Here is a 10,491-nt window from a genome sequence, read left to right on the forward strand (position 1 = left end):
ATTTTAAACAGTGCAACTTAAATATACATTTGAACAAATTCAGCTTGGTGCATTCAAAAACACGTGCAAAGATCCTAATGATAAGTGAGACAAACTACGAAATCTCCACAATTTAAAAAAGGATTCAAAATAAATAACAAATAAATAGACACTTAAAAGACAAACAGACTTTTTACACCCAGTACTGTTTGGTGTGCATGGCCGGCCGGTGGTGTTTGTGTTTGGGCACGTGGTTCTGCTTGACGTAGCACGGGTCGTAATAGTCCCACTCCAACGCTGACGCCAGAACGCCGTTGGACAAGCCGTCGCTGTCCGCTGACAAAATCCGCAGGGACACACCTTGAATACAGTTTTGCAACTTGATCAGGTTTTCATACAACTTGACCGCAACACTCAGTATTCTTGAGGTTCACCATTGCCCCACAAAATGGTGGACAATGTTTGACCAATCACGGCTGAGATTCAGAAAACAGGTCAGCCGTGATTGGTCGTTGTGAGCAGTTGTCATTTTCAGTCGACAGAAGACAAAATGGCCGCCCATGGAGATGGCTAAAAACAAGTGCATCTTGCTGCTTAACTTATATTCCACAAACTCAAAATTAATCAGAATGCCGTGTTTCAACTAGTAGGCCTGCTGGGAACATATTCTTGAAAATAATATGTTTGGGTTGATTTCCGCTTTAAGGTATGATTAGGGTTGAGGCACTACAAAAGCATTTTTAGTGGACGTACATGATATAAAAATTTAAAATGTATGTATCTAAATATTTTTTTTTACTAAACTCCCCCCATTTAGCTTAATGGTAACAATATAATCACAAAGAATGCAGAACGTGATAAAAGGGCTAAGGCTAATCTATGTCGCTGTTGTAAACCTTAAGCAGCGAATATTTGAACACAAGCGATGGAGCAACACATGTAGACAGAATATTTAAATGGGAAGTCAAATAAAATTAAAAAAAAATACTTTACAATAATTTGTGCTATACACCCACGCTACTCCAAACATGGCATTCAGATGAATATTGCCTATGTGGAAGATTAATCAAGCAACAAAATCGACCCGTTGTCAGCTATCTCAAAAGGGCAGCCATTTTGCAACAAAGGGACCACTATTTAGCGCCAACAAACCTGCGCTGGCACCAAAGTCGCTGTCCAACCCAGAGCCCGCCACCGACGTGTTGGGGCAGGAGACCTCCGAAGACGGGTTGATGTGGGACCGGCACTCCATGTGCGCTTGGTCCAACAAATGTAGCGCGCCCGGGCTCAGCTCGTTCAGCATCCCGTACGTGCTACTCCGACGCGTGCCGGTCATGTGTTCCGCTTCTTTGTAAACGCACTAATCGGAGAAGTTGGGGTGGGGTGGGGTTCAAAGACACAAATGGTGAATACATGACGGGTTGTATTAAGAAAAGACAATGGGGAAAGTCATCCAATTTCAAGGCGGAAAAAAAAAAGTTAGTTATTTTTATGGTGTACATATATATCGTTTTAAACAAGCAAAAAAGTGGTGTAACGATGCAGTACTTGGTTGAGATCTATTATTTTCACAAACAAAAAAAATACAGCTTCCTGGCTTTCCAGCGATATGCATTTAATCATAGCACATTGTTGCTGTTAGCTGTTAGGACCCAAGTAGCCGTTTGTCGCTTTTTGACCCATAATTGAGTTCATTTTGACCCAACTGTTTTGAAGAGGGTTACAATATTGTTTGTCGTATAATTCGAGTCTGTTCCTCTGTCGCAGTATTTAAATGACCTTCATCGGATTTGATGTTTAGTCACATGCAGTTGCCAGTCTCCTAAAAAGTGTTATGATGTTGCGCTAGCATTTCCTTAAAATGTCTCTTGCCTCTGACCCCAGAATCGCCCCTGTACCCCCAAATTCGAGAACCGCTGCTTTATGTAATAATAATAGATTAATTTTATCCTCCAGTGGAGCACTCACCGTGGGAGAGTTGGGCGGCACGAGGTTGCCTCTAGCGTCCCCCTCCGACTCGCTGGACTGTGGCAGCACCGGCGCGCTGTGACGCCACTCATCCATGCTGGGTCTCGCCACCCGGATGCTGCTGGGCGCCCTCAAGGACCCGGATCCCGGCCTCAGCAGCCAGATCCCGTGCTCTCTGCCGGACGAAGACGCCCTGGAGGAGGTAACCGGCGGCAGGGGCAGGACGGGCTCGGACAGCGACGTGTAAGCTCTCCGGGTGGAGAAGTCCTCCGCGTCGGGCGTTCTCCGGGCCCGCAGCGTGGACTCTAGCAGCAGGAGCTCCTCCGGGTCCTCCCGGTGTTGAGTCCGCGGCCTCGCCTTCAAGAGGAGGAGCAATTTGTAGCCCAGGAAGAGACAGTTGAGAAGGAGCAGCACAACCACGGCGGGGATGAGCAGAAGGACCACCAGGGTGAGGCTGGCAACCGGGTAACCCTCGCTCAGGTTGGGGCTGGGTGGGATGCTCTGACCTGGGGGCGACATTTCATCCCAGAGGATAACAAAAGGGACTCCCCCCCAACCCCTCGCTGATCTCGATTGATTCTAATCCACACGATGTGGGTGTGTGTATGCCCGTGGTTTGCCGTGTCAATCAAACTTTGTGTTTGTTGTGCAACTTTTCTGTAAAAGTGATAGCGTCGTTGACATATAATGTGAAAAGACAAGTGCGCACGACTCGAGCGTGTGTACGTGTTAGCCACAGACTTTACAGAGCTGCAGCTGCGCGCAATTATGTTCACTGTGACGCACGTTGCTGTGGCAACCAAGGGCCACATGAGGGCGACAGTTGAGAGGATAATTTTTTTGTTCTTGACAGGATTCCTGCGTGCAAAAAAAACTGCAAGCACGACACTCATTGGTGGCAAACAACAGAGTACAAATTGATTGATTGAAAGTAAATTATTGTGGACTGCAACATTCTTGTTCACGCAGTGGAAAATTGCAGTTATGCAAGGTTATTTTAGTTAACGAAAACTAACGCAAGAGTATGAGCCTCATGACATGACATTTGAAAAAAACCAACTAGTTTGTGGGCACGAACTACTAATTTGTGCGCACGGACTACCAATTTGTGCGCACGAACTACGTATTTGTGTGCACCAATTACTACTTTGTTCACGAACTGTTAATTATTTTGTTTCCCCCAAAATTGCCTTACTAAACATGATTGTTTAAAAAAAAAAAAAAAAAACGCCTTACTATCCATTGGTTTTTTTCACAAAAAAAACCGCTTTACTATACATGGTCGCTGATTTTGTGGCTGAGCTGGACACCGCAGTTTGTCAATTGGTCACTGGAGAATTTCTTGGATGGGAACGCGACTAATAGCCAAATAGCTACTCGCGTTTGATGATTGAGTGGCTGACCGATTGCAGTCATTAGATTACCCAATGGACGAATGTTGACGCTCAGTGGCGGGTCGTTTGCTTGCCAGATCATTTTCTGGTCAAATGAATTTGCGCAATTCAACCGACAGTGACGTGATGTGCAGTGGGAGCGTCACGCACAAAAAGCCAAAGAAAAAGCACCCTTTTGCTTTTTATACCTGAAGCGTCTAAGCAAACATGACAGGACAAGATGGGCCAAGTTTTGCATTCTGTTTAATTCATTTCATGCTGCCTGGTCCTCGTCAGACCCTGGATACGGACACCTTTCAATTCAATAGAACAATTGACACGTGAGTCTCTGTTAGAGACAATGTTTGCGTTTGTTTGCACACAAAGGAGATCTTTGCACACAAGTACACTGTAAGAAAATCGATGCAAAAGTCCCACATGAGAGCACCATATATAACTATAGTCAGTCGTTGAACCCCTGACCCGCCCCCCCCCCCCCCCCCCCCATCCCGACAACCCTGTGTTAAGTCTGTACAGACTCAAATAACATACTGCAGTCAGAACAGTACACGTGATAAGATTCAGCTTTTCAATCGGAGAGAAAGGCAAAATGGAGATGTCCTCGGATACCAAAGAGCACTTTTGCCAGGTTTCATGGCGCCCGCGGCGGGACTTTGCGATTGGTCGTACGGGCTAGCCGTTGGGCACCACCAGTGGCGCTGAAGTCCGACGATTGGTAACCAGAGAATTTTGTGTGTTGAAACGGGATGCTGAATACTGCGCTTTTGTTTGGCACCCTTTCCACGAGCCACCGATCGCAGCCATTGGCTACGTCGTGGGTGGAGCTAGACCCTTTCCTTCAGGGAGGCGGGGGCGGGGGTGCGATCACAGTCATTGGTAGCCAGATTATCTCGATAGAGCAGACTAGCACTGGCCCAGGCTGTGCTTGATGATTTCCCGCGACTGCGGCGGGATCCTGTCGGGGAAGAGCACCTGGAACTCCACCAGCAGGTCGCCCCGCCGCGACGGGCTGCGGGCAACGGGCAGGCCCTCGCCACGTAGGCGCCGCACCGCGCCCGGCCTGATGACGTCGCTGCACGGCACGGGCATGAGGCGGTTGTCCAGCGTGGGGACGTTGACTGTGCAGCCGCAAAGGGCCTGGAAGAAAACGAGATAGAGAACGCAAACGTTATCACTTGGAGGGAGGCTTTCGTCATTGCTCGGACGCCGTCGAGTTGCATCACAGCGAACTACGATTGCTCGCCGTCGAATTTCGGGAAATTGCTAGCTTAGGCGGTTTGTTGATTGGTCCACGATGAATTTCATTTCAACGGGATGGCAAATATCGTACTGCTTTTTGACACCCTCCCCTTGGCCAACCAGTCACAATTGTTTCAAACGGTCGGTTGGTTTTAAGAGCCCAAAAAGTGAATAGAAGAAAGGAGACTCCTTTCGTAATTTATCCAAAGGTGTCAAGTTGCATAAGCCAGAAATGTGTCAGTCCTACTAACTAAAAAGCCAGTTACGCAAGGAAGTAGCTCACCAGGCCCGTCTCTGCGGCGACTAATCTGCCGAGCGTGGGCGCGTATCAATTGAGAGCTAAAGAGACAAAAAAAAAAAAAACGCCGCCTCCTCCTCCGCTCCCGAGCAGCGTCACACAGAGTAGCGAGCTAAATATAGCGCGGATGCTCGGCGGGGGCGGATGAGGCAACGACTGAACGAGCCGCCATTCTTTGGTAGCGCCACAGCGTGTCTTATTGAAGCCTTTTCACTCATTGAGCGATTGCATAAACGAGAGGAAGTGCCGCGCGGGCGTAGTGGAGCCGTCGCAAGGTTTTGTAACACATTCGACCGAGGGCATTTCAGTTCTCATTTTCTCATAGTCGGCACATTTTCAGTTTTGGGTTGACTTCCTACCAGTCCCATACCGGAAGTTGAACTCACCTCTTTGAGTGTGATGCTGGCCGTGTAGACGATGTTGGCGCCGTCTCTCTTGTACTGCGGGTGCTCGGCGTCGCTCAGGACGAAGGTGACGTCGGCGGGCGTGCTGTTGGGCGTCTCGTCGCCCTCGCGGGGGAAGGTGATCTTGGTGCCCGCCTTCCAGCCTTTCTTCACCACCACGTTCAGCACTTTGTCCTCGGTGCGCAGGCTGCGGCCGTCCGGGCCGAGGCGGCTGCGGCTGATCTTGACGTGCTTGGTGCAGCCGTGCATCACGTCTTCCAGGCTGACCGGTAGCTGGCGCACCAGCGCCTTGCCGCGCGGCCGCCGCACGCCTCGCCTCAGGCCGCCGCAGCCGCCGCCCTCCTGAGCGGCGTACCCGCCCACGTGGCTGAAGGGGAAGCGGCGGAAGGGGTTGAAGAGGTCGTCGTCGTCGCCGCCGCCGCCGCCGTCGTGACTGAAGAAGATGTCGAAGTGGTCGGAGCCGTGGAAGAAGGAGGAGAATGTGGCGTGGGGGTCGGTGGGGAATTGGTGGCGGAAAACGTTGCCCTGGCCCGCCACGGACACGCCGCTCTTGAGACCTGAGCGGACAGACAGGCAGGTCATTGGATTGATTTTGGTCTCACAGGGCTTTAGCGTTCAGTTTTTCCATTTCTAATCGATAAGAGTTGTATTTGATGTCAAATACCCTACTACATTTGACACCTTTGGTATTGAAAGAGGAAAATCAACCCAAAGATATTTTTTTCAAGAATATGTTCCCAGCAGGCCCAGTAGTTGAAACAAGGCATTCTGATAACTATTGCGTTTGTGGAATAAGTGTTAATACACTTGTTTTTAGCCATCCCCGGGGGCGGCCATTTTGTCACTTCTGTCGACTGAAAATGACATCACAACTGCTGTGGTTGTAATGTCAATTTCAAAATGGCTGCCCTCAGAGATGGCTAAAAGAGGATGGATTTTGATTCTTAACTCATATTCCACAAACGTAAAAATGAATCAGAATGCCGTGTTTCAACTAGTGGGCCTGCTGACCGCACTAAAAGTTGGCTTCGTCTCCAAATTGCCGAATAGTTGACGCTCACCTTCCTCTCCGAACTGGTCATAGACGCTCCTCTTCTCGGGATCGGTCAGGACCTCGTAGGCCTCTGCGATTTCCTTGAAGCGGTCCTCGGCGTCGGCGTCACTATTCTTGTCCGGGTGGTATTTGAGCGCCATCTTGCGGTAGGCCTTCTTGATCTCGTCCTCGTTGGACTCCGGCGCCACGCCCAGGACCTTGTAGAAGTCCTTTCCGGCGCTGGGCTTGATGGACAGGCAGGGGGCGTCCGGCTCCGACTTGGTGCCTTCCTGCAAGGGGGGGCGAGAGGGCGTTGACATACGACCATTCATATGTTGTCATTTAGTGTCGGTACCAGCAGGTTCTTGCCGCTGCTGGTGCCAGCACTTTCTGTCTGCTGTGAATTTCAAAGGCTGGTGCAGAGAGGTGGGGGGGGGGGGGGGGTGTATGGGGGTGCGCGCGCGAGGGGGTTGCGTCGGGGCAGACTTCCCTGGCAACGGAGCTTCTGTGCGGCTATTGGATGGATGCTACTATTGCATTGAGATCACATCTACTGAGCATTAATATCTTCTTTTATTTGAACATCGGTACTTTATGGACCTTATTTTGTGGCTGGCGAGTCGATATCTGAAGAACTGAGATTCATAATTTAACATTGTCCAGCAATAAATCCATAATGACAATTTTCCCAATATCATGTCTGATGTTTTTCCCTTCTTATTTTTTAACTATCAAAACATATAAGTAAATCACTTTAACCCACCGAATTCAAACATTTGCTTCACAACACATTTTATTTCTATATTTATTTTTTGTCTCACTTAAAAGTATCATTCTTAGACACATGTATTTTATTTTTTTTTCAATCAGACAGTAGGGCCTATGTTATGCATTTTTAAATATACCGTCTATTTTACGCCATGTAGCCATTAAATGTAGAATTATTGATACATTTATTGTGGAACACAGTAATAAAAGCATCCCAACTCGAAATATACAATATAAGTTTAGTTTTTTTTTTCTTTTTTTTTTTTTTACAGGGCCATTAAAGGAATAATTGTTACATTTAAAATGCATTCATGCTTGAAGTAATAAACACATCCAAATTATTCAAGCATGTGCACACACACCTGATATATTTCAAAAGTTATTATTAGAGGAATATAACAGCTAAGATTCAAACATTTTTTGGAACTTGACCATTTGACAAACTGGAGTTTCTGCAGCAAAGAAACCATTGTTTCATAAACAAACGAAAAAAAAAAAAAAAAGAAAAGAAGCATGTCCTACTTACCGCGGATGAAGCCGATCCCGAGCTGTCTCCTCTGTGCATCACCCGAACTTTGCACCTGACGTTGACATTTTTGTGCTTGACTCCAAACTGTGTCCAGATGAGAACCATGATGGATGCTGCTCGAGTCGAGTGAGAGTTGCTGGGCTACGCTGTCGCTGTCCACTCGGGGCCGGTGCTGAAAAAGCTGCGGCTTGCCTTGACTGCGCTGCTGTCGACTGCTAAATAGTGGCTCGGCTACAGCTCCCTTTTCTACCCCGCGCTCAGCCAGCCCACGCGGCGTGACAGAGCTTCCCCGGCGTTGGCCCGTCCCACAGCAGAGAAGGATGCAGGAGAGCGCCGGCCGATTGGTTGCCGGGCGCGGATGTTGCAACCCTCTCGCGCCTTCTGGAGCATCGCTTCCGGAGCTCCAACAGGCACACGGCCAGAAGGAGGCGAGTCACGACTCAGAACACACAGTCTCCCTTTTTTTTTTTTTTTTTTTTTTTTTTGGGGGGGAAGCGGGAGGTTGGGTGTCCAGACAGAACAAACACACAAGTCTAGACATTTACCTGCACCATCAGGACATGTCCTCAAATAACTTCACCGGGACACATAGGGACATTACTTGAAGGATAATTCAACAGATAGATGGATGGGTGAATAAATGATAGATAGATAGATGGACAGGTTGATGGAGAGATGGATAAATAGATTGTTGGATGGATAGATAGATTGTTGGATGATAGATAGATAGATAGATAGATAGATAGATAGATAAATAGATCGAGAGATGGATGGGTTGATGGAGAGATGGATAGGTAGATTGTTGGATGATAGATGATGGATGATAGATAGATAGATAGATAGATGGAGAGATAGATAGATAGATGGATAGATAGATAGATGGAGAGAGAGATAGATAGATAGACAGATAGATGGAGAGATGGATAGATAGATTGTTGGATGATAGATGGATGGATAGATAGATAGATAGGTTGATGGAGAGATGGATAGGTAGATTGTTGGATGATAGATGATGGATGATAGATAGATAGATAGATGGAGAGATAGATAGATAGATGGATAGATAGATAGATGGAGAGAGAGATAGATAGATAGACAGATAGATGGAGAGATGGATAGATAGATTGTTGGATGATAGATGGATGGATAGATAGATAGATGTTAGTTAGTGAGTTTCATTTATTGTCCACAAAGTGGAAATTTGTCTTTTGTCTCAAATACAGAAAGACAAACCGACCAACAATAGATAGATGGATCGATCCACGCATCGGTGCTAGACATGTATGGGTGGATAATAGATCGAGAGCGCCAGATGGGTATTTGTTTGTGAGGCGTTAGGGGGAGGCTTTTACCTATGCAAATGAATTTCGAAGAAACATAAAACAATGACGGTTAACTAATTGACAGAAACACAAAATCAGAAGCAGAACCTCATTTCCTCTCACCGTTTCTTTAGTGCATGTAGGGCAGTGGGTGTGTTATAAAAGCGGCTTTTCTGTGGCAATTATGAGCCACATACACGTGTGAGACATTCCATAACGCCGCCAGCTGAAGACTCCCACTTACATAACGGCAGAAAAAAACAACAACAAGTCCATGAGCGGTTGGTTTTGAAACAAACAAAGAAAAAAGAACAAGCTAGTCGTGTGTTGTTAAAAGTGTAGCATGCTGCTCTCGAACGGCCCTTTTAACTAAAAGTAGAGTCGTGGCGTCTATTTGGAGAAGCTGGTGGATGAAGGAGAGTGGACCACATACATGGCAACGCTTCCTCCGCCTCCCAGCCAATCCGGGCTGGAGTTTCCCGGGGATTCTCTTTGATGTCTGGCAGGAAGCGGAAGACAAATTTGGTTCGAAGGGAGCGTCACGCCTCCTCTTCTCTTGCAGTGATTCAGTCGAGCCTTTTTTTTTTTTTTTCCACACGGCTGCAGCCCACGGGAACAGTCTGAACGGTCTGACTGGGTTAGGCCTTGCAACACATGCACACTAGCACAGATGCCACTATGTTCATAATAAGAGTTTATAGCATTGTGACTTTTACTTTTATTTATTTCTGCATTCTGAAAAAGAGTACTGGAACAGTGGATTCTATCCATCAAGCTGGTGTATCATTCATTCCCCCATTTCTTTATGCTCTTAGTTACAAGCAGATGGTTAGCGGCCCGCAAAAAAAAATGGTCGCTAGCCATTCCTGGATGGATGGATGGATGGATGGATAGGTGAAGCGATGGATGCGCTGGTGGATGGGTGCCATAGACAAACAGCGAGTTAGCTAGCTAGATTGAGAGAGTATAGATAGATAGATGGATGAAGAGATGGATGCACTGGTGGATGGATGCCACATAGACAAACAGCGAGTTAGCTAGCTAGCTAGATTGAGAGAGTATAGATAGATAGATGGATGAAGAGATGGATGCACTGGTGGATGGATGCCACATAGACAAACAGCTAGCTAGCTAGCGAGATTGAGAGAGTAATCATAAATAGATAGCTAGATAGATAGATAGCTAGATGAAGAGATGGATGCACTGGTGGATGGACGCCACATAGACAAACAGCTAGTTAGCTGGCTAGCAGCTAGATTGAGAGAGTATAGATAGATAGATAGATAGATAGATAAAGAGATGGATGCACTGGATGAGGGATGCCACATAGACAAACAGACAGTTAGCTAGCTAGCCAGCTAGATTGAGAGAGTATAGATAGATGGATAGATAGATAGATAAAGAGATGGACGCACTGGATGAGGGATGCCACATAGACAAACAGCTAGTTAGCTAGCTAGATTGAGAGAGTATAGATAGATAGATAGATAGATGGATAGATAGATAGATAAAGAGATGGATGCACTGGATGAGGGATGCCACGTAGACAAACAGCAA

The 10,491-nt window shown here is 47.0% G+C and overlaps 2 protein-coding genes across 2 annotated transcripts; both read right to left on the reverse strand.

Moving 5' to 3' along the window:
• Positions 1-95: 95 nt before the first annotated feature.
• On the reverse strand, positions 96-2,737 carry hwa (huluwa). Its single transcript, XM_086053930.1, has 3 exons — positions 1,948-2,737; positions 1,132-1,339; positions 96-339 (listed from the first exon to the last, which is right to left on the reverse strand). Exons 1-3 carry the CDS (start codon positions 2,464-2,466, stop codon positions 173-175), a joined length of 894 nt encoding a protein of 297 aa, XP_085910056.1. The 5' UTR covers positions 2,467-2,737; the 3' UTR covers positions 96-172.
• Positions 2,738-3,567: 830 nt separating this feature from the next.
• On the reverse strand, positions 3,568-8,026 carry LOC147135673 (dnaJ homolog subfamily B member 5). Its single transcript, XM_086052900.1, has 4 exons — positions 7,610-8,026; positions 6,344-6,605; positions 5,265-5,839; positions 3,568-4,478 (listed from the first exon to the last, which is right to left on the reverse strand). The coding sequence occupies exons 1-4, from the start codon at positions 7,715-7,717 to the stop codon at positions 4,245-4,247; spliced, it is 1,179 nt and encodes a 392-aa protein (XP_085909026.1). The 5' UTR covers positions 7,718-8,026; the 3' UTR covers positions 3,568-4,244.
• Between the last annotated feature and the right edge of the window lie 2,465 nt (positions 8,027-10,491).

Source organism: Filicampus tigris, chromosome 15 (assembly GCF_054856515.1).
Source record: "Filicampus tigris isolate MCC_2025a chromosome 15, RoL_Ftig_1.0, whole genome shotgun sequence".
Classification (NCBI taxonomy): Eukaryota; Metazoa; Chordata; class Actinopteri; order Syngnathiformes; family Syngnathidae; genus Filicampus; species Filicampus tigris.